Source organism: Amblyomma maculatum, chromosome 3 (genome assembly GCF_055883805.1).
Source record: "Amblyomma maculatum isolate TAMU_Amacu chromosome 3, ASM5588380v1, whole genome shotgun sequence".
NCBI classification, from domain to species: Eukaryota; Metazoa; Arthropoda; class Arachnida; order Ixodida; family Ixodidae; genus Amblyomma; species Amblyomma maculatum.
This window is the reverse complement of record NC_139346.1, coordinates 31,871,002-31,895,833: the sequence shown is the minus strand read 5'-3', so window position 1 is coordinate 31,895,833 and position 24,832 is coordinate 31,871,002. Positions and strand designations below refer to the sequence as shown.

The 24,832-nt window shown below is 46.4% G+C and overlaps 1 protein-coding gene across 3 annotated transcripts; it reads right to left on the bottom strand.

The window, feature by feature from the left end:
• Positions 1 to 4,910: 4,910 nt before the first annotated feature.
• LOC146194454 (uncharacterized) lies at positions 4,911 to 6,575 on the bottom strand. Of its 3 annotated transcripts, none has more exons than XM_084597415.1 (3): positions 5,675 to 5,891; positions 5,279 to 5,424; positions 4,911 to 5,028 (listed from the first exon to the last, which is right to left on the bottom strand). In XM_084597415.1, exons 1-3 carry the CDS (start codon positions 5,889 to 5,891, stop codon positions 5,002 to 5,004), a joined length of 390 nt encoding a protein of 129 aa, XP_084453541.1. In that variant the 3' UTR covers positions 4,911 to 5,001. The 3 variants fall into 3 exon arrangements, with proteins under 3 accessions (XP_084453541.1, XP_084453542.1, XP_084453543.1); XM_084597416.1 differs by lacking the exon at positions 4,911 to 5,028 and adding an exon at positions 6,071 to 6,287 and having other exon boundaries at positions 5,307 to 5,424; positions 5,675 to 5,820; XM_084597417.1 differs by lacking the exons at positions 4,911 to 5,028; positions 5,279 to 5,424 and adding exons at positions 6,071 to 6,216; positions 6,467 to 6,575 and having other exon boundaries at positions 5,703 to 5,820.
• Between the last annotated feature and the right edge of the window lie 18,257 nt (positions 6,576 to 24,832).

Below are 24,832 nucleotides of genomic sequence, written 5' to 3'. Positions count from 1 at the left end.
TGTTACTTTGCCGGCGTGGTCGTTCGTGATGAATGTAAGGTCTGGATACGGAATTGCCGATTCGCGTAGGATGATCGGGATCTGTGATCAGGTTGCAGTTGCGGTCCAGGAGATCCTGTAGTAGCTCTCGTCTCTTTGCCTTGCCTTTCACGTAACCCCACGCTCGACGGGAGACGTTGAAATCCCCTCCAAGCAGCAAAGTGTTGCCTTTGGCTTGGGTGCTGGCAGTTTGTAGTAGGCTCTTGAATTTCTATATTTAGTGCTTGGTGTTACGGTAGATGTTAACGATGAACAGGATGCCTTCCCATTGTTTGCTTGGGATGAGTAGCATATTTCCTGTGAAATTACTCCGCACATTGCGCACAGTTACCGTGCCTTGACGTGGCACCCAACAAAATCAAACCGCCTCCTTGCCATGTTGGAGCTCGCATGATGAAGTTGAGCGACGCTCAGGCTTTCACCTTACTTCAGGGCAGGTTCTTGAGTGCCCTCGTAATTTTTGTATTTTACAACGTTTTTCTCGTGCGTTCCTTTCTTTTTTAATATTCTTATATTCAAGGCGTTTCGTACACGCCTAACAGAAGGCGTCGCCACTGTGAGGCATCGAAGTGTCCCACCAGCTACGCGGCAAACCAATACCAAACAAATTGACCGTTAGCATCACAAATATCTATGGAGCCCCTGAAATCGCAACCTGCATCTTGCTGTCAAGCCTTTGCAAGAGGGGTCCACGATTTGCATGCTAAAATTTGAGGTGAGATATATACTTCGCGACTATGTGCACGTTGTGGCCGGCCATGACATGAGAAATGCCTACGGGATTCCCGCACTGACTCCGGGTGCAGTGCCCACGAACTTGCCAAACCCAGCGACGTATTTTAAAGCCAAGGCTTCACAGGAACGTGTACCGCGCAAGGAAGACCCGAAAGTCCGAGCTGCAGAAAACATCTTGGCTGTCGTTTAGCATGATTGTATCTGGAGTTACGCGAGAGAAATCTGCTTGGCTACGCTTAGGTTCAACATGAAAGTAAAACACGCCTTTGCAGATAATAATTTACTCTATGGTTTCAACTTCGTTTTGTAATAGGGGAAGAAGTTCACTTATGCGCACCTCTTGTGTCTTGTCGTTGCCCATTCACATTCGGATGTGGTATCAAATCGTCTTTACGTCAACCTCCTGGCCACACCGCAGTCACGGCGGTTGAACGAAGCTTCTGCTCTAGCAACACTCTTTAATCGTTCGCCTCTGCCAGCTCCGCCACTTTCATTTGTATGAGATGCGTCTACGTCATTATTTGCGGGTCTAACTGCTCCATATGGTCAGTACATGACTAAGTCTAGTGATCATTACCTTTTCTCTGGTGCAACTACAAATCATATTCTCCATTCCGTATGAGGCACGTCTAAAGGATATTGAACGCCTAGTTTTCTTGTTTGTGAAATGGCAGTATTAAAGTCTGCAGCCATAATCTCATTAGTTTGATTGTAGGGAGCTAACAATTCCGTAGTTTCTGAAACAAATACTTCGAGTAGACAGTTATGAGGGGGATATACTGCTAGAACGAAAATGTCTCCTATTTAAAACTAGCGAAACGGCCACTATCTCCGTCACAGCAACAGCATGTGCGATTCTTTTAGTAATTTACTTTCTTTTTGTATTGTCACGAAGTGGTGACAAGGCCGTTGACACCAAAAGAAGACACAGGCTTGGTGGTACTGAAATTAACTCTTTATTGGGCTGACTTGCGCCCGCAAAAGAACTAAGCAACTCGGCGGCGACGATAGCAACAAACGTGTTCGTTGATCATCGCACAAAGAAAGCCCGTTACACTCGTCAACGCTCAATTGAAAGGCTGCTCAGAAGAATCTAGATAACGTCGCAAACTGCTACAAGTACGCCCTGGAACATTGTGGAAACATATGCAATTGTGATGGGAATCTTCGAGACAGATCTCGCGGCATCTTTCGCGACAAAGAAAATGATAACGCGTCTTATCGCGACAAAGAGCATGAACAAACACGGGATACTGAATTTATACGCGTGCCAGAATCACAGTCATAAGGCCGCAAGCCGGCGGCTGTTAAAAAACAACAAATACAGCTTTGAAGTTTTCGCGACAATATTGTGAAGGTTTTCTGTTTATGATGTAAAATAATTGTGCAAAACAAAAAGTAGTGTCGTCCTGTGGCACTCTCCGTATCGTCCTGCAGGGCAGATGTAGACGAAATTCGAACACACCGCAAAAACACGTCTTAAAAAAAGTTTGCAAAAAATAAAACATCTGAACTGAATTACTTAAAACAGCTCGTATGTGTCGTGACTGAGAACTCCCTCGTACAACACTCTGCAAAATGAGAAGCCATTGAATGGCTCTAGAGCCACAGGGGATGAGAATGTTCTCGGGCCCGTTTTCGTGATCGACATGTGAGATAATGGTGGCCGAGGATGGCGTCAATATTAAATCAGCGGAATCTGGCGAAGGGTACAGATGCTTCAACTCGAGTGTCGAAATGACTCACAACTTCTCAATGTGGTACATATTTGTATTTTTCTACATGATAGTCATGTATTAAAAGCAAGGTAAGATAATATAAGCGCCAGACCTCTGTCCGACAATGCATTAAAGCGTATAAGCATTTGGGAATGTGTGCCAGTATGTACGCTGCACGTGGCAGATATATGCACTGAAGAACCATGAACAGACAGGTGTTGTCATTGGTGCTTTGCAATTTTGAGGTGTTTTGACATGGGCTAAATAGATACGCCAATCAAGACTTTATTTCTGAACTCTTAGCCGTTACTAGCATAGAAAAGCGCTGAAATTGGTTTTGAGTCCGGTACTGTAGAAAAATGATAAGCAACGAATGTTGCGTTCCTTGTTCAGCATCATGTCACCATGGATTCGTCACCAAAATTCCGCATAGATATGAACCCTTTTTCCCTTCAGGTATCCCACTCCAAAACAACTATTGATATATGTATATCGGTTGTCTGAAGAAAAAATACCACAAGGCCGCGAACCAGCACGTGGCCTGTTGCACCGTAAGGTAAAAAGCCGGCAGTTGTCTCTGGCTTCTTCATCCTACGCTGGAGAGAAGAGCGATTAGCTCCGTAGCAGCATCTGCAAAAACGAAGGTGAGAAATTGGCAACCTGCGCGCTTAAAAGACTTCTCTACACTATGATTATTACGTGCACTAAATGCGAAGCAAAAGTGTGGTTGGTTGCCTCAAGATAACTATGCTCGCGATGAGACGCTTTATTCGAAAAGCGAAGTCCAATCGATGGCATAGTTTCATTGTCTGGACGTTTAAGCGTGCTAAAATTAAAATATGTTCAGGTCATCACAGTAGTGTCAGTAGCGTCATCGAATGTAGCGGATAAGAACTATATATGCTTATCAGCTTCAGCAATATTTGCTAACGCTATGAACTCATTAATTTTGAATCATACTTATCTCAACCAACATTCTAATCCATGGACAGAAACAACCCCTCAGTAACTATAAAATATTCTTATCGACTAAAATCTTGAAAGTCACCATTTCATGTTAAGCACGAAGAGATATGACAATGAAACCGGAAAATGTATTTCAGTTGGCAACAAAAATATTCCATAGTTCCTCGTAGTAGTTTCTTAAATACTAAATTTTTGGGAGCTCCGTGAGAGTTTCAATTTACTAAAAACATGTGAGGTTTGCTTCAGTAGTCTTCCTTTTCCTCTGGCAACCAACACGTGACACGCACTGCAGAAATAACATTTTCAAATATAGTGATTTTCATTACAAAACCAAAGTATTACAGAGCATGCGAACTAATTAGATGCGGCTTGTCGTACCAAAAGTTCCATTTTATGCTCATTGAAAAATGAGAGTTCTCTTTTCGTGTAGATTTTCTAATTCCCCATGCAGTATCGTTTGAAATGGATTATACTCTCTCTTTTTCAACAACAGTGCCGTCGTATCAAGAACAATGCACCTGAAGGTCTTCGTTATTGGCATGGCTATGTTTGGCTTCCTTCTAACAGGTAAGCAATCTACATGTCAGGAGCCCCGGATGACACACACAAGCAGTTGTTTTCATGTATGCCTTGTTTTCTGTCTTGAGACTTGGTTACCTCTCTTTAACGGCCGAAACAAGATGGTCCTAATATATGCCACTATATGCTTCCCCCAATCTCCCATTTTTTCTTTCATGGCGGAAACACAAACGCACTCCGTGTGCTGAAATCCTAAGTAAGGAGCTGAAGAGCATTCATTGTGCAAGTCTTCATATTATGTCTCCTACGTCATTTTTGATCCTTTCAAAATCGGCGCGTGGCGCCGATCCTAAAAGAAGAAACAGAAAAGCTCCCCGGGTACTCAAGCTCCTCCGCACAACGCGCCGTTTCTAAAGGCATCAAATATGACAAAGGAGACGTAGTGTGAAGATTTGCACAATAAATGCTCTTCAACTCCTTTTTCTGGATTTCTGTGAAAACGTCAACAGCATTTTTTGAAGCAAAATCATTGCGAACTTTTGACTTTCGCGTGAAAGAGCTGCGAGTGTCAACGAAAGCGTTGTGATTGGCCTCTAATTTCAAATCAGGTGATGGATCCCAGTTTTAATCGGCAATTGCAGACAGTGCTGCTTATATTTCGGGCAACAATAGCAGGTTACATTCAACTGTGAAAATGAGCGCTCAGGAAACTTCATAGGGCCACTGTTGCCCAGTCTACCAGTTATGAACGCAATTAGTATATTGCGTGAAGATTTATTGGCGCAATCTCTGAGCTGTGTGTACGAAAGCTAATTGCACTGTCATTTGCAGGTAAGGTACTGTCATTTGAGTGGGCTTGGCGGCAGAGTGGGCTTGGCGGCACGGAAATGATGGGCCACACTTACCTTCGGAATTTTCCCTTCTTGCTTGTACAGCTCCTTGGCCTCTGCTGCGCTCGCTTCCAGGACCCTGCCGGTGTGCCACGCCATGTACCGATGCCCCTCGTTGACAGCGGTGGCCGCGCTCACGTTCCAGCCTTGGAACGCCTTCCCTGGGAGCAGGAACAACATCTCTCGGACGAGTGCCGTTGCCGCGTAGCCAACGCATCTGACCATCGCGCATCCCAACTTGCGCATGTGCGTCTTCCTGCCCTGGATCAATCACATCAGCTCCAACCACATTATCGGGGAACCTGCCTCGTGATTCAGTTATCACCACTTCGGCATGTCTACATAAACCCTTTCCACAGCAAAGCGACCTTCAGTGGGCTCGGCGGCACGGAAATGATGGGCCACACTTACCTTCGGAATTTTCCCTTCTTGCTTGTACAGCTCCTTGGCCTCTGCTGCGCTCGCTTCCAGGACCCTGCCGGTGTGCCACGCCATGTACCGATGCCCCTCGTTGACAGCGGTGGCCGCGCTCACGTTCCAGCCTTGGAACGCCTTCCCTGGGAGCAGGAACAACATCTCTCGGACGAGTGCCGTTGCCGCGTAGCCAACGCATCTGACCATCGCGCATCCCAACTTGCGCATGTGCGTCTTCCTGCCCTGGATCAATCACATCAGCTCCAACCACATTATCGGGGAACCTGCCTCGTGATTCAGTTATCACCACTTCGGCATGTCTACATAAACCCTTTCCACAGCAAAGCGACCTTCAGTGGGCTCGGCGGCACGGAAATGATGGGCCACACTTACCTTCGGAATTTTCCCTTCTTGCTTGTACAGCTCCTTGGCCTCTGCTGCGCTCGCTTCCAGGACCCTGCCGGTGTGCCACGCCATGTACCGATGCCCCTCGTTGACAGCGGTGGCCGCGCTCACGTTCCAGCCTTGGAACGCCTTCCCTGGGAGCAGGAACAACATCTCTCGGACGAGTGCCGTTGCCGCGTAGCCAACGCATCTGACCATCGCGCATCCCAACTTGCGCATGTGCGTCTTCCTGCCCTGGATCAATCACATCAGCTCCAACCACATTATCGGGGAACCTGCCTCGTGATTCAGTTATCACCACTTCGGCATGTCTACATAAACCCTTTCCACAGCAAAGCGACCTTCAGTGGGCTTGGCGGCACGGAAATGATGGGCCACACTTACCTTCGGAATTTTCCCTTCTTGCTTGTACAGCTCCTTGGCCTCTGCTGCGCTCGCTTCCAGGACCCTGCCGGTGTGCCACGCCATGTACCGATGCCCCTCGTTGACAGCGGTGGCCGCGCTCACGTTCCAGCCTTGGAACGCCTTCCCTGGGAGCAGGAACAACATCTCTCGGACGAGTGCCGTTGCCGCGTAGCCAACGCATCTGACCATCGCGCATCCCAACTTGCGCATGTGCGTCTTCCTGCCCTGGATCAATCACATCAGCTCCAACCACATTATCGGGGAACCTGCCTCGTGATTCAGTTATCACCACTTCGGCATGTCTACATAAACCCTTTCCACAGCAAAGCGACCTTCAGTGGGCTTGGCGGCACGGAAATGATGGGCCACACTTACCTTCGGAATTTTCCCTTCTTGCTTGTACAGGTGAGCAATTGCCATTCCTTGTATGCAAAACGCTCAAGTAACCGCCTTTTATTCGTGCTGCCAAGCCCACACTGTGCATGTAGTATTTTCTATGAATGTTCTTGTGTAATTTTTGACTTGCTTCTAATGGCTGGTGATGTCGAATCCAATCCTGGACCTACTGAACCAACCTTATCCGACCTGCTTAAAGCCATCCAGGACGTCCAGAACGGGCAGTTAACAATGCTTACTGAAATAAAATCAATCCAAACATCTTTATCCGACCACGAAAAAGCTTTCACTGAAGTGAATAACCGCCTTTCTAAAATTGAAGCAGACTGCGCTTCTTTCTCCTCAATAAAACCTGAAGTCGAAAATATAAAATCTACGACAGCTAAATGCATGGCTGAAATGGAAGCACTGACTGCCCGACTGGACGATATGGAAAATCGAGCACGAAGAAACAACCTAGTATTTTATGGTATAAAAGATTCCGACAATGAATTGTGGCAAGATTCAGAAAAAATAATCACTGAACACTGCAGCCAGTACCTAAACGTATCCCTCGAACCTCGCAGCATTGAACGTGCCCACCGACTAGGCACATATTCACCAAATAAAAACCGGCCGATTATCGTCAAATTAGCTCATTTTAAAGACAAGCAGCATGTACTATCGGTGAATAGCAAATTCAAAGGTACTGGCTTCAGTGTCTCCGAGGATTATTCTCCAAACACCCGTCTCGCGCGGAAAAGCCTCTATGACTATGGTAAACGCGAAGGGCTAAAATTTAAATTACGCCATGACAAGTTGATATCCGGAAGTAAGACTTATATATTTGATCGCACCACTAATCATGTAGTTGAACATGAGCAACCCTAGCAACCACTTCAACAGAATCACACTGCGAAGCAGACTTACCGTTCCTCATTATCATTCTTATTCACTAACATCCGTAGTGTGATCCCAAAACGCGATGCTTTATGTAACCTCGTTGAATCATGTTCTGCTAACGTAATTCTGTTAACCGAAACTTGGCTCACCTCTACTGTTTGCGACACTGAGATTTTACCCTCCCTTCCGAATTTTGATATATTTCGAGCAGATCGTAGCGAAATGAGGGGTGGGGGGGTTCTCATTGCCACTGATCGCTCATTACGTTGCTCACGTGGGACAATTTCAAGCAAATTGGAAATGGTTTGGCTCTGCTGTAATGCATGTTATCCACGTGTTCTCATTGGTATATGCTATCGCCCCACAAACAATGATCCTTTATTTAATTAATTCCTTGTTGCATGATGCCCTAAACACGCTAACGACCCTTTATACCAATACTCCAATTTTATTGTTTGGCGACTTCAACTTTCCATCTATCGTCTGGTCGGATCTTGCTTCCACGCTTTCAAAATCTAACCCTGAGTGTGAATTTGTTCACACCTGCCTCACGTTTGGATTAGATCAAATAATCGACCGTCCAACTCGTTTAACAGATCATTCTGCTAATATTCTGGACCTTGTGCTGACATCACAACCTAATAGCTTCTCACCCATCACTTACATTAAAGGGCTCAGCGACCACATGGCCATTCATGCTACATTTTCTTGTGATTTACGAAACGCGAAAAAGATCAAGAAAACGCTTACCCTCTATAATAAAGGTAACTACGTTGGCTTTAACCGCGATCTTGCTGCTTTCCTTGATAACTTTTCGTCTGGTTTTTCACTACGCTCTCTTGAATCTAACTGGTTACTCTTTAAGTCCGAAATGCAACGCCTAATAAATTTACATATCCCGACCATAACCGTAACAGAACGTCCTGGATCCCCATGGTATAACAAAACACTTAAAAGATTAAATAACAAAAAGAAGCGATTATTTCGTGCAGCTAAAACTACAGGCACGGCTACCGCCTGGGAGAAATATTACACTGCCGCGGCTAATTACGATACCGAGGTCATCAAAACTAAGAATAACTTCTACTCATCCACCTTGCCTAACATGCTGCATGAAAACCCGAAGCGTTTCTGGAAAACTATTTGCCCCTCCATCTCTAGCATAATTTCTCTGACTGATAATTCTGGTGTTTCCTCTTCTGAATCAGAGGTTCCTAATATTCTAAATGATGCATTTTGTTCTATATTCACAATCGAACCTCTTAATAACCTCCCTGATGCACCCAGTTTTCTTCACACACCTATGGATAACATTGCATTTGAACCGCGCGGCATCGCCATGGACATCGATAAACTAAAAAATTCTTCATCCGCTGGTATTGACGGCATCAATGCCAAAATCCTCAAAAACACCAAAGACCTCTGCAGTATCATATTGTCTCTGATTTTTCAGCAGTCATATTCTTCGTGCTCATTACCACGGGACTGGCGCATTGGGAAGGTCATTCCAGTCCACAAGAAAGGTAACAGATCTTCACCACTTAACTATAGGCCAATCTCATTAACCTGTGTTTGTTGTAAAATTATGGAACATATCATATATTCTCATACTGCCAAGTTTTTATCATCTCGTAATTTTTTTCATTCTAACCAACACGGCTTTCGTAAAGACCATTCCTGTGACACGCAACTTGTTCTTTTTCTTCATGATATACACGCATGCCTAGATCGTAACATTCCCACGGATTCAATATTTCTGGATTTCGAAAAAGCATTTGATAAAGTCCCGCACGCGCGCCTAATTCTTAAACTGTCACGCCTAAACCTTCATCCCCTAGTTCTGGATTGGATTCGAGCCTTCCTTACTGATCGTTATCAATTCGTTCATGCTAACTCACACTCGTCATCCCTCTCCCCTGTCTTGTCTGGCGTCCCTCAGGGGACCGTTTTAGGCCCTCTTCTGTTCCTTATCTACATAAATGATTTACCCTCTAACATCAGATCTAATGTCCGACTCTTTGCGGATGATTGCGTCATCTACCGCCCAATACATAATTCCTCCGACGCCACCATTCTTCAAGAAGATCTCGCACGCGTCGAAGAATGGTGTAGTACTTGGCTCATGTCCCTAAATAGGAGTAAAACGTCACTTATTTCTTTCCATCGCCGGCGCAACCACCGTGAAAATACTTATACAATTATCAACAATCCTATTTCATCCGTTGACTCATACAAGTATCTTGGTATCCATTTAAGTAAAGATTTAACCTGGTCGCATCATATTCACCACATCACCAATTCAGCCAATCAAGTTCTAGGGTATTTGCGCCGTAACCTATCACTAGCTCCCCCTCCCATTAAGCCTCTTGCTTATATAACTTTCATACGTCCTAAACTTGATTACGCATGTGCTGCATATGATCCCCACTATACTAACCTAATCACCACGCTCGAAGCAGTCCAAAACCGCGCTGCCAGATTCATTTGCTCAGACTACTCTCGCTATACTAGCGTTACAGCACTAAAATCTCAGCTTAATCTCCCAACACTGGCCTGTCGGCGTAAAATCGCCCGTCTTTCGCTGTATCATAAATTTTATCACACTTCCGATCATGAAACTGCCCCGATAACACGCGCTCATCGCTTTTCTCGTCATAGTCACCCTAACGCCGTCTACCCTGAACGGGCCCGCACCGAAACATATAAAATGTCATTTTTTCTTCGAACAGCCAATGACTGGAATGACCTTCCATCCGAAGTGGCGGCCATCACCAATCGTGTTCTATTCAAAACCGCCATTGAAGACCATCTGTGTTCGTATTAACTTTTTGTTTGCCCACCCCTCATGTAATGTCCCCTGTGGACCCTTGAGGAAACAATAAATAAATAAATAAATAAATAAATATCTTCATTCAAATCTTTTTAGTTTGCTTTTTTATTACACCACCGTACGACTAAATGTATGCTTAATCGTCTTATTGGCCTGTAAAAAGAACCTTCTTAGAGTTTGGCTTCTTTTGTAAGATAGAAATTTGATAGTGCATTCACTGAAAACCTAAACAAAACTTGACAATTGTGCGACATTCACAGATTAATGTGTTTCACTATAGCCATTGAAACCACTTTCGACCCAATTTTGGAGAACATGAATCACGGCAAATGGTGGCGTGGATATCAGTTTGGCACAGAAAAATTAGTTCCTGTCTGCACTGATTGAACAGGCGCGCTTTCAAGCATTGGTACCGAGGCGTCATGCACGACGTCATTTGTAGAGAGATAACATCATTTGTAGAGAGGTGGAAGAAAGGCGGGTTTCCTGACAAGAGAAGTAGAATTAACAATATATGTGAAGTATACACAGTGGGGCAGTCAGGAGGAGAAACATTTATTTATGATGATACGAGTTAGGAAGGGAGGTCCGTTTCGTTAGGGAGGTGAGTTGCAGACCATATTCCTGGACGCCGTTGGCCGCCGCCGCTGCACGAGCTCTCTCGACCAGGAAACGCTGGGCCTCGAGGACCGAGCTGGGCAGGGCCGCCTCCCAGCCCTCCCTAGTTGGCTGTTTTTTTGCTTTTAGTTTTTTTATTTTGCTCGCAGGCCCACACCATGTGGTATAAGTAGGCATACTGCCCGCAGAATTTGCACCTACCCGTGAATGTCCGGTCCATGTGTTTTAGTGTTACGGGATCTAGAAAACACCCCGGTTTGAGCCGTCTAAGTTGGCACTCCGCAGATCTGTCGAGACTTTTGGCGGGTTCCGGGAGTGTCCTCTTGTAGAGGCGTAAATAATTTGTATTGTCGGCATAAGTTGTGAGCGGGATTTGTATGGTTGCCTTTGTAGAACCGGAGGCAGCTGCTACAACTGCTCAACGTGTTCTGTTGACACAACCTTGACTAGTTAATTGACTGAGGCTCTCGCCAACGATGTTCATATTGTATACCACAATGTAGTGGGGATTTTTAGGGTTTCCTTTACGCATAATCAAACGCGTTGTTGCGTAGATGTCCAGGCAGTCTTGTAGTACCTAATTTCCAAAATGCTGCCTATAGGTAAAAAAAAGCTGAATGCTTCGCCTGACTGTATCGAGAGAAACCTTGCTGGTGGCCTAACAAGGCTGACATTACTTTCGTCTTTAGACGTTTTGCATGAAGCGAATCGAAAACGGCTGAATCAAACAATTATTTCATGACGGCAAGAGCTCTACCCTACCTGAAGCTAGAATATTTCATTGCCAGCTGCAGCAAAAAAAAAGCTTATTTTGATTTAAAATACAGTCCAAACTCAATTTAATAAAAACCAATTTAACGAAAGTCCCGATTTAACGAAGGTATCCCCATTCGCCCTCAGATGGCCATACGGTCCAATATGCTTTGAGTAACTAGAAATAAGGAAACTAATCTCGCTATCCGTCCCTATTTAACCAGCTTTTTGTTGCAAAATAATATCGGAGAAGTATATTTTTGGTCTATTTTATACAAACCTCTCACGAATGTCCTGACTGCGAGCTAATGGTAACGTCGTGCATCAACTACGTCCCACTTTTACCGAACTGTGCGGTGTGAAACGCGAGACATATTGATTTTAATATACTAGATTCGGCCAGCGATAGGAAGCCGGCCCGTCGACACGGTGTCGGCAGCTGTACTGCAAGCCAATACCGGGAAAAATTATGGTTGCCCTTAATCTGCTGCCAGTTTTCGGGAACACATAGTGAACCACGCATAAAAAATCAGTGCAGATGGTAGTTACAAATCGAAAGCAAGCAAAGAGCGGCGACGTTTTTACTGGGGAATTTAATCCACTGGGACCCATCTTGTCGAGGTAAAAATTTCGGTGCTAATTTTTATACGCGCTATCGGTGTCAGTGGAGGCGGGGGCCTCATTTTCGTCGCAGCAATGAACACAGTGGACAATTTGGTACTGCATTTAAGGATAACATAAGTGTACAACCTGCCTTGGCCTCCGTTTAAGCTGACCGTTGCGTCCTTTCAAAACACGATTTCATTTGCAGCACGTTTACGCCTCGCAAGTATATTACCAAGGCACTTCTTTGATGCCGCGACACCATATAATAATCGCCTGTACCTCAATAAGTGACTTATAAATGCCTCGCTTGATTTAACGAAGCTCTTGAAGTAAGGAAATAATTCGCGGCTCGCCTCAACTTCATTAAATCGAGTTTTAACTGTAAAACGTTCCACGCAGCCATTAGGATTGCTAAAAACGTTTCGACACTAATTAACGTTATTCGGACATTATTAACAGCAGAAATAAACAAGAGAGGTTGAGTAGAATAATAATGCCGAGAATGCTACTGCCGAATGGGAGCTGCGTGCGTCTTTCCGCCCAGGCTATCGCATTTTCCATAATGATAGGATATGCTAGGTGGATCGGTTATCCAAGCACCGCATTACGAGACTGCAAAATGTAAGTGTCAATGCACGTGCGCGTGTACGGCCATCATTCTTCTCCTGTACAACCAAGCTTGTGGCCAAGAAAGACCTTCGGTCAAACCCCTGCTTCTTACAACAGCGATTTTATAAGTTTGGTTTCGTTCACTTTCGGACAATTCATTTCGTTTTTCTCTTTGAGGTACGAAATATTCGGTGGAATTCCAACGGGCCTTATGTATCGCTCGTTCTAGAGACCCGGATGCTATATGGGCTTCTTTCACTCTATAATGGGAGCGCGACGGCACAGCAACAGAAAAAAAAAGGAATTCGACTCAAGGGCCTTCAAAGATATAATAAATCCGATAAATATATTTCTAATTCCGCATACACATTGGCCCCATGCAGACTACTATTTTGCATAAAATTTATATTTGAAAGTATCTTCAATATGTCACTACCTTCATCTGGTCTATCGTGTAGGCCCTAAATAAGCTATTCATTAGGTCATTATCAGCCTTGTTTCATTTATTCCTATTTTCCTTGTATCTCAACCGAAAGGAAGCTATCGGCCGCTTGTGTGACGCTTGTTGATAAAAGGTTGTATCTGGGGCGTAATAAAGGGGAGCTCGGCGAAAGCTTAAGAACCCCTACCGCAGCTTGGACGCTTTTATTATCTTCTTCTTGAGCACTTTTTGAGCGTCTTGTATTCAGACTCACTGCTGTGGTCTGGCGCGTTTCTGATGTGCGTATACTTGCATCAGAGAGCCCGTGCGTATTTATGTCTCAGAGAGCCCATCTATCTTTACCTCTCTTATTTTAGGATCCAATCAGGGCCGAGTTTCTACGCTAAAATAAAGTATTTCGCTTTTTAGAGCTACATTTATAGTAAGAAGCCAATGCCAGTGGAAATTTAGGCTGCATTTGTAGGCCCACGTAAAAAAACAATTATAAACTTAACACATTACTGCAGGTCGTTGGTGTTAGCAAAGGAAGACCATGAGTAGCACGGCAGCTGTCAGTTCATTTATCGTGCTGTGCTGTACAATGTAAGCGCGCAAAATTTTTTTTGGTAATGAAAGCCCCTTTTCGTTTGCCTATACAGCAATGGAGCGGGACGTGTACACAGCTGATTTGACACATCTATATTTTGCCTGCTGTGGTATTTCCAATTGTGATGTATGGATGCGAGAGTGGGACTCTGAAGAAGGCTAACCGCCGAAGAATTCACGCGTTTGAATTGCGGTGCTGGCGGAGACTCTTGAGAGATCATTGTACTGCTAGAAGATCAAATCAGTCGATATTGTCGGCCATAAACCATGACTACTCATTGGAGGGTCAATTCTAAAGTTAAAGCTCAGCTACTTTGGTCATCTGATGAGAAGAGAGGAGTCGCTGGAGAAAGATTTGATGTTGGGAAAGGTTGAGGGTCGCCCGAGAAGGGGTAGGCAGCGAACGCAATGGTTAGATGTCATCCGCGAGGCGCTGCAGATGAAGTCATGTTTTGTTAGGAAGATAGTGAGAGACCAGAAAGCATGGCGTGATTAGGTCCACGGGGTCACGAAGAGTCGGACACAACTCAATGACTGAACTGAACTGATATTTTGCCTCGCGAGGCTTTAGTAGAATGCACCTTCGAACCGTCAAGAATAGGACCACCACACGCCAAATTTACCAGTTTAAGCGAATATTTACAAGTTAATACCTGCCGAGCATAACCATCATACGTTGGTCAGACCAAGGTCTGTCCAGCGGTCGCTCCATTGTACGCACCATTGGCACACACAAATATAGCGTATAGCGAAATGGGATGGAGTCCGCACTTGAAGAGGTTAAAGCTGATAGATGGGTCTCAAAGCATTGCTGGTGAGAGTTCCGCATGACGGTGTGTCTTGCACTTCTCACACGGCTCATTTTTCAGAGAGCGAGGCCGCACCGGCCAGTGCTGTCACCGCAGAGGAAGAGGCGAGAGCAGATCCGCAGGACACCGAGCGCGTTGAAGAGCGGTCCCAGGATTCTGAGGCTCGCACATTAAGTGAGGCCTGTATGGCGTCACTTTGCGGTTAGCTTCCAAGCTGTGAGGCTGGCATAATCCGAAGCACGCCTTCGAGATGGAGCTCCACTTCAATGGAGAGAGTTTGCATTGGATACGCCCGGCTTCGACTATGTGCGCATATTCAGAATAAGCGATCATGAGCAAGCAAGGATAACGCCAGTGGCCGCATGGTACCGCCACCTTTCTCCATGTAAATGAGCGTAATAAAGCAGAAAAAGTATTTGAAAGTTTTGTTGAAAGAAGTGCCTACAGCACAAACTGCGTGTTCTTGAAATAAAGTGTATGCTGTCATGCTGTGATCACTGCGTTAGAAACCTCTGTCTACGCTACACTTCGCGCACGGTTGGGTGGCCTTAAAAACTGAGTGATAGTCCGAGAAAGCTAATTAGTCGCTGCAAATGTCTTCTTCTAAATACTTCATTCATGCATCCGCCTTGTTTCGCGTCATGAACATCGTTGTGCCATAGGAGCATGACCCCTAGCTCACGTTACCCGTTTCGTGAACGAGGTCTGCCTCCTCTCTTTGCGACAGCGATGAAACCGAGTCAGTGTCAAAGAGATGAACAGTCATGGACAATATTTTGCGAGACGCCGGAGCCCCGTTTCAAAGCTGCCTCTGGGCCACTAGGCGGCGTGGTGCGCGCGTCGAGGTTGCGCGGGCCGATGACTAGGCGCATGCCTGTCCTATATGCGTCCGCTGGCCTTTCTCCTCGCTCGTTTTGTTTGAAGCGCTGCTTATTCCGCACTTGGGCGCGGCTGGCGCTGTTTACTGCTCGCGCCGCTCGAGCTATGCGGCCGTCGTGCTCGGCGTGCAGCCAGTCGAAAGCGATAACAGCGCTCGTGCACGGGGCCCGCCACCTTTATACCGAATCATTTAGATCTGTTTCTTTTTTTCTTTCAATAATAACATAACTTCTGGCATGCGATAAAGGTCTCGTTTCTGCAAACTGCCCACTGCGATGAAAACATCTCGATAAAGACACTCGGTCCTTATGCTTCAACTGCGAGCGTTAGCGTGCATCGCAACTCATTCATAGTTATTGTGCCGACCAAAAGCGTAAAAGAGAGAAATAATCCTTAAGCAACAAGTTTATTGTCATAAAACAAAAAATAAAACAATGCAGACATCACTGGCAAACGAAAAATTCCTAATACTTGGTGAAACCGCCATCAGCAGCGATGACGCTTGCCAACCGGCGTGGCATCGATTCGTAAAGGGAACGAACCACATCTGTGTCCGCACGAAGCCTTTCCCATTCACCTCTGATCGCTTCCCAGAGTGTGTCTGCGTTGGCATTCCCAATGTGAGACCTCATCAGGTGAGCTTTCAATAGGCCCCACACATTTTCAATGGGACTCATGTCGGCTCCCTTCGGAGGCCATGGCAGCTGCCGCACGCCACGAGCGTCGAGAATAGCGCTCACTTTTCGAGACGTGTGTACAGGACTCCTATCTTGTTGAAAAAGGTAGAATCCATCTGGGAATGGTCCGTCAAGGACATATGGCGTTAACACACTCTCAATGATGTCGACGTAGGCGTCCGAGGTGAAGGATCCATCGACTCTCACCAGAGGCCCCAGTCCATTTCTTGACATGGCGCCCCATACAGCCACGGAACAGCGACCACTGGAGAACACATTTTGCACGTATGGCGGGTCGTATCTACATAGGAGAAGAAAATCAGTACAAAGTTATAATTTGGGTCTTATGCATCAGGTTGAGCGCGAGTGAAAACTAACTTTTCCGTGTAAAAAGGTTTGATTAGCAACTGTGAATCGTTTCTAAATAGTTAGTACTTGAACCACGCTACTAAATGACAAGAGTTGTTTCGGAAGAGCAATTACTTTAGAGTAAATTGCGGCATCGGCACTAAGAAGCGTTTGCTAATGGACTCTCTTCGGAAGGGCGCTTCTATCAGCATCGTGCACCTCCGAGATATTGCATGCTGAGGAGGAGTATTCGGCACTGTTTACGACGTATATTTCATTTGGGAACACGAAGACAGCAGTTTGCCGCTATATCCTACTTTATTCGTATTCTTCATATAAAATATTCAGGATTTACTTAGACGCAAAAAAAAGGGTATCCATACCTGCAATTCACTGGCCTCCAAACTCGGCACTTCTGGTCCCAGCGGGTGGAAAAAGAAGACTCGTCCGAGAATATAACTTCGGACGAGTCGTCCACAGTCCACCCTTTCAGAGAGTTGGCGAACTCGAGCCGTTCCTTGCGCTGTTTAGTTGTCAGATGCGGCTTCTGGGCAGCCATGCACGATCGGAGACCAATTTCTTTGAGCCGCCGCCTGATAGTTTTAGCAGATATATTCAGTGCAAGTTCCTTGCGGATTTCTTCTGCAGTCATGAAGGGGTCGGCCACCGATGCCGCTATGATTAGGAGGTCATCTTCTTCTGTTGAAGCTCTCGGTCGACCTGGGCGCTTGGAATCTGCCAGGCTGCCTCCATTGCGGAAAACGCGAATGGTTCGGGCTACTGCAGATTTGGAACGACCGGTACGGCGAGCAATTTCTCGCTGGTTAACACCTTCCACCAAGAGACATGCAATCAGTCTCCTGTCGTCGATCGGCACTCTTGGAGGCATTTTGCAACTGGCAGGATTTGCGATGAAATTATATAGGTTTTCCTGGATATCGCTAACCAATCATAAATGAAGTAACGTCGATGGCTGAGCAGAAAATATAGGCGTTATGTGGGAAGAGTGCTTGCGCTATCTCGCCTTTCTACGAACAGACGATGCAAGCATGTGCTCATCAGCCTTATCACGTCGGGGACGTAAGGCCGTAAAATGTACTGTCATTTTGTGTGATGTAATACCGTAATTTTCGAACTATAGTTGTTTAAAAGTCACTCTGACGTGATAAGTCTGATGAGCACATGCTTGCATCGTCTGATCGTAGAAAGGCGAGATAGCGCAAGCACTCTTCCCACATAACGCCTATATTTTCTGCTCAGCCATCGACGTTACTTCATTTATGATTGGTTAGCGATATCCAGGAAAACCTATATAATTTCATCGCAAATCCTGCCAGTTGCAAAATGCCTCCAAGAGTGCCGATCGACGACAGGAGACTGATTGCATGTCTCTTGGTGGAAGGTGTTCCCCAGCGAGAAATTGCTCGCCGTACCGGTCGTTCCAAATCTGCAGTAGCCCGAACCATTCGCGTTTTCCGCAATGGAGGCAGCCTGGCAGATTCCAAGCGCCCAGGTTGACCGAGAGCTTCAACAGAAGAAGATGACCTCCTGATCATAGCGGCATCGGTGGCCGACCCCTTCATGACTGCAGAAGAAATCCGCAAGGAACTTGCACTGAATATATCTGCTAAAACTATCAGGCGGCGGCTCAAAGAAATTGGTCTCCGATCGTGCATGGCTGCCCAGAAGCCGCATCTGACAACTAAACAGCGCAAGGAACGGCTCGAGTTCGCCAACTCTCTGAAAGGGTGGACTGTGGACGACTGGTCCGAAGTTATATTCTCGGACGAGTCTTCTTTTTCCACCCGCTGGGACCAGAAGTGCCGAGTTTGGAGGCCAGTGAATTGCAGGTATGGATACCCTTTTTTTTTGCGTCTAAGTAAATCCTGAATATTTTATATGAAGAATACGAATAAAGTAGGATATAGCGGCAAACTGCTGTCTTCGTGTTCCCAAATGAAATATACGTCGTAAACAGTGCCGAATACTCCTCCTCAGCATGCAATATCTCGGAGGTGCACGATGTTGATAGAAGCGCCCTTCCGAAGAGAGTCCATTAGCAAACGCTTCTTAGTGCCGATGCCGCAATTTACTCTAAAGTAATTGCTCTTCCGAAACAACTCTTGTCATTTAGTAGCGTGGTTCAAGTACTAACTATTTAGAAACGATTCACAGTTGCTAATCAAACCTTTTTGCACGGAAAAGTTAGTTTTCACTCGCGCTCAACCTGATGCATAAGACCCAAATTATAACTTTGTACTGATTTTCTTCTCCTATGTAGATACGACCCGCCATACGTGCAAAATGTGTTCTCCAGTGGTCGCTGTTCCGTGGCTGTATGGGGCGCCATGTCAAGAAATGGACTGGGGCCTCTGGTGAGAGTCGATGGATCCTTCACCTCGGACGCCTACGTCGACATCATTGAGAGTGTGTTAACGCCCTATGTCCTTGACGGACCATTCCCAGATGGATTCTACCTTTTTCAACAAGATAGGAGTCCTGTACATACGTCTCGAAAAGTGAGCGCTATTCTCGACGCTCGTGGCGTGCGGCAGCTGCCATGGCCTCCGAAGGGAGCCGACATGAGTCCCATTGAAAATGTGTGGGGCCTATTGTAAGCTCACCTGATGAGGTCTCACATTGGGAATGCCAACGCAGACACACTCTGGGAAGCGATCAGAGGGGAATGGGAAAGGCTTCGTGCGGACACAGATGTGGTTCGTTCCCTTTACGAATCGATGCCACGCCGGTTGGCAAGCGTCATCGCTGCTGATGGCGGTTTCACCAAGTATTAGGAATTTTTCGTTTGCCAGTGATGTCTGAATTGTTTTATTTTTATTTTTTGTTTTATGACAATACACTTGTTGCTTAAGGATTATTTCTCTCTTTTACGCTTTTGGTCGGCACAATAACTATGAATGAGTTGCGATGCACGCTAACGCTCGCAGTTGAAGCATAAGGACCGAGTGTCTTTATCGAGATGTTTTCATCGCAGTGGGCAGTTTGCAGAAACGAGACCTTTATCGCATGCCAGAAGTTATGTTATTATTGAAAGAAAAAAAGAAACAGATCTAAATGATTCGGTATAAAGGTGGCGGGCCCCGTGCATGAGCGCTGTTATCGCTTTCGACTGGCTGCACGCCGAGCACGACGGCCGCATAGCTCGAGCGGCGCGAGCAGTAAACAGCGCCAGCCGCGCCCAAGTGCGGAATAAGCAGCGCTTCAAACAAAACGAGCGAGGAGAAAGGCCAGCGGACGCATATAGGACGGGCATGCGCCTAGTCATCGGCCCGCGCAACCTCGACGCGCGCACCACGCCGCCTAGTGGCCCAGAGGCAGCTTTGAAACGGGGCTCCGGCGTCTCGCAAAATATTGTCCATGACTGAACACAAAGCGTATTTATACATTATATACAGGGCATATCTACAGCATAATCGGCCCGGGAGCCGAGGTCTACCAGTTGACGCAACTGTAGTCGCAAAGCGACGGCGGGGTAGCCTCGACGCATGCCCTCCTTGCGAGTGGCACGACACTCGTTGAATTCTCGTAGATGTCTCGCTCTGCTGAGGCAGACCGCTCGCTTTTATATCGCGTAAAACTCATTGGCACTCGAAATGTCCAATCCGAAGGCAGCACGTGACGGTCGCGCGAGAGGTACAATCAGCGAGCGCGCTGATCAGTCGCTTGAAATCTCTCGCGGTGCGAATGCGACTCGCCGCCAGGGAGAAGTGCCCGGGTGTCTGATGTTGAACAACCGACACTTCCTGGCAATGCGCGGCTGACTTGAGGAGCAGCGCCGGAAAAGGCAAAGAGGGTGTCGGCAGAAGCCCGAAGTTCGTTTGAGCGGAATTCGATTGTCCCGGCGGGGCACAACACCACTAATACAGAAAGATTTATACGGATAGAAATCAAATTTATGTCCTCTCTCACTGGACGTAGCGATGTCACAAAACATAAGAAATGCCATTAAAGCATGTTACAGTTAATAAAACTGGCATGGTTTTTCGAAAGCGTGTAATATGCTCTCTGTCATCGACATCCATCTGTTTTAGTGGTGTTGTGTCGTTTGTGAACTCATCCCCACGTGACTGCGGGAAAGCAAATGGTAAGGACCCTGGAACATCTCTACCGTAGACGCGGCAGTGAGATAACAGCGGCTGGTTCCTATACTTAATTGCTTAATACGATTGCACATAAATCACCTTGTGTCATAAGCAATACTGTCTAGCAAAAGACCTCAAGTAGATATAGCTTATACCAAGATCGTACTGCGTAAATGTAAAGCGCTATTTTAATAGGTAAGAATTTGTTCGCTCATGAATAGAGTGGGCAGGATTTGTGCAAAGGAGCTATGGATAGACAGCATCAAATGAACTGTCAACACAGCAAAAAAGCATTTCGATATCTCCGTATGCAACCCGCTCTAGAACCAATAGAATACCCTCCCTGGCCCAGAATAGAAGCACTGTACATTTCCGCTGTTACTGTGAAACATTAAAAAAGCAGAACTCGAATACCTCAAGCCTGAAATCGCCAGGCTGCATTAAGTGAGGCTGCCACACCCTAGCAATGTGCCAGTATTGACAAGGCCAACTTTCCGTGGCCCACTGACAAGCACCGAAATACGATAGACAGCTTGGCGGCTCTTACTGGCCAGCGTATACTTTCTGAACCAAAACCATTTCTCTCGAAATCATGAATTCAATGAACTGAATTGCGGGCCATCATACAGCTCTTAAAATGAGTTCTAGCAAGGGACTATGTCATCTGCCTTATGGAAAGGCTATGATGGTTATGTAAAGAAAAGTGAGCCCATGGGGAAACTGAAAGCGTCCTCTGCTTCATTAAGGATTTCCAATAGTGTTCCTTCACGAGCCTGTCCGATCGAAATGAATAGATAATGTAGATGAGCAACGAAACATCTAATGAGCACAGCTACCAAAAACGAGTGGATGTTGAATTTGTTGGCAAGTTGCTGCAGACACAAATGAGCAAATCCTATTCCAGACTGCTTAGGAACAAACATGTCACAAGACATAAGCTCCCAATACGAGCACCACCCGAAGGTTGCGAATATACAGTTAGGACGGAGAAGAGAAGAAGAAGGCTGTAGCGCTCGCGCTAGGATCACCGACATTCAATAAAAAAGCTTGTCCAGCTTGTCGTTCTGTAACATCTTGGTTGGAAGTGCAATGGCAGATTATCTTTCCTTATCCTAGCCCGGAGCTTCAGCACACCGCGTCTGCTTCCACTGCCGGCAGCGGATTTCTGGACGCATGGAGGAAGAAGAAGTTGAGGTTTCCGAACGTTTGAAGCTAGCGCTCTTCCACTTTTCTGGATTTTATATCGCTGTGAGCTATTTGTGATCTCGTCATCCTTCGGGATGGTGGGCGCAAGACCCCTGCGCCCACCCGCCACCATCGAACAGGCTACGGCGTACTCGACGGGTCACCTCGACGTCGCGGGCGTGGAGCTTCCAGACTCGGCAGATGACTCCACAGTGACTGAGATGGATTCTGACAACAGCTACACGCCTGTACAGTCGCGCCGCCTGAAAAAGAAGCTGCGCCGAACATCAGTAATGAGTGAGACACCAAAGAAGAATGCTCAAAAGCAAGGAATCTTTTCCCTGGCCTTCGTACCAACAACGGCAACGGCGAATCTGAATGTGGTAAACAGACAGCACCTGACCCAGTTTTTCGACCAGCTGGTTCCCGGTGAAGTTGACGAAGTTCGAATTAATCCCTGGAAGAATGTTCTGACCGTGGATGTCAAATCCCAGGCTACAGTGGACAAGCTGTAAGGAATTAGTGCGCTGGGCAACATGCCGGTCCGTTCCTTTCTTGCACATGGGAAAAAGACTACTGCAGGTGTAATTTCCGACGTTGACCCCGAGATAAGTGAAAGCGATCTCTGCACGCTGATCAAATCTACGGCGCGCATTGTGGATGTTCATCGTTTCGGCCACTCAAAGTGCGTTAAATTAACCTTTGAAACTGAATCCCTCCCTTCCCACGTTAAAGTGGGCTATGTGAGACACCCAGTTCGGACGTATGTTCCAAGACCTGTTCAGTACCACAAATGCCACAAGATCGGACATATGAGCGCCGTTTGTCCAAACGAGGTATCCTGCCGTCGATGCGGCGGTACGCATCCTCATGACGCATTCCAGACGGAGACTCTCAAGTGTGCGAACTGCTCGGGTGCCAATGAAGTGACAGCTGAGGACTGTCCTAATATTCGGAACGAAAAACGTCTACTAAAAAAGATGGTGAGAGATAACTCGACTCATCAAGAAGCGGCCGCGTCTATTCATCGTCGCAAGCACCGTTCCCGACGCCGACACAAGGAATCGGAGGGCAAGCCTAGCCTGGATAAGTCAACTTCAGAGTTAACGTTAGCTCAAGTGCCACAACAGATTGCGTCTAATCTCGTTAAGAGTACTCTTGCTGTAATGTCGCAGGCAGTGTCACAGGCCAAGGATCAGACAGAAGCTGTTGTATTACCTACCGCCTCTGATGTTGACTGGCCTGCTCTACCATCAAAGGCCAACGCCAGACCTCATCCTTGGAGAGGTTAGGACGACAACGTTGGAGACAGTTCTGCTCATCACTGGATCCCCGTAAGCCCCTGTCGCGTATCTGGCATATTGCGAGAAGCTTGCGCACACCTCCGCGAGAAAGGCACCGTTTTCGTGTCCTGGCCCTTTATCAACGCCGCAATGAAGTTGACGTAGCTGAAGATTTTTGTAAAATGGTTGTGGGCACAAACCAGGCACAGTTACCAATTTCAGAGGTTTTTGCACCACCTTCGCCGAATGATCAATACGACGTGCCCTTTACAATAGCTGAATTAGACGCCGCTCTTGCTTCTTGTCGGCATTCACCTGCACCTGGCCTTGACGGGATTACTTATTCAACCTCATCAAACCTAGGCAAGGATGGTAGAACTGCACTACTTAATTATTTCAATGATATATGGGCTTCTAGTACTGTTCCTGAACAATGGAAAATTAGCCGCCTCGTTGCTCTTTTGAAGCCTGGAAAGCCACCTCTCGAACTTACCTCATACCGGCAGTTGCCCTAGCAAGCTGTTTTGGAAAAGTTATGGAGCGCATGGTGCTGGCAAGACTTGAGTGGTATCTTGAGAGTAATGATCTTTATCAGAATATAATGACTGGATTTTGCCGCGGACGCTCTTCTATTGACAGCGTCATCGACCTTGTGGCGACAGTAGAATACGAAACGCGTCACCATCGACTGGTAGCTGCTTAATTTTTAGATATAAAGGGAGCTTACGACAACGCCCTCCATGAAGCTATTCTTGATAGACTTGATGTCGTGGGAGTTGGTGGCCGGCTGTACTTGTGGATTATAAGCTATCTCAGCGGCCGCTTTGCTTACATGACTACGCCTGAAGGAGATACTACATGCTTTCAGGTCGGTCGTGGAGTTCCACAGGGAGTTCTCAGCCCAACTTTATTTAACGTTGCGCTAATTGGCCTGGTGAGTGAACTGCCAACTAACATCCACATAAGTGCATATGCTGACCACATCTGCATCTGGGCCTCTGGTTGCGAGACTACAACGAGCTGTGTCATCAACATCGATGTACTTACGGCGTCAAGGTTTATTTTTAGCGGCAGAAAAGTGTGCAGTGATCGCGTTTACGAGAAAATGTGTCAGCCGCTACCCGATTGCGCTTCATGGAGTCGGAATAACATACGTCTCCAGGCACAGATTCTTGTGAGTAATTATTGACCACCGATTATCTTGGTCGAAACATATTGCAAAGGTGAAGAAATGGCTAATTAATTTGGCTATGTACTTCGTTACATAGCTGGAATCAAATGGGGTCCAACTGAGCGCTCCTTAATACGGCTTTACGAGGCTCTGTTTGTTGGCTACATCCGGTACAGTCTCCCAGTACTCTTTAGTATGACCATTTCCTGCTTGCGGACTTTAGAGAGCGTGCAAGCGCATGCACTGAAAATATGCCTTGGACTGGCCAGATGCACCTCTATCAAAGGCACAATTGAAGAGGCACATGCTCGCCCAATGTCCATATACTTGTCACACGAACCACTTCGTGTATATTTACAAGCACTTACAAGACACCGTTTTCACCTACTCAGTAAGCTTCTGGATGACAGGCCGGACTGCAGTTTTACAAGTGCACTCCGCTGCCATCAGTCGCAAGTACCGACAGGATATGCCCTCCCAATCGTCCCACCCAACCACCATGGACGATAGATAAACCTTTGGTGCACCTTCGGGTTCCCGGATTAATAAAAGAAATCAATGGTAC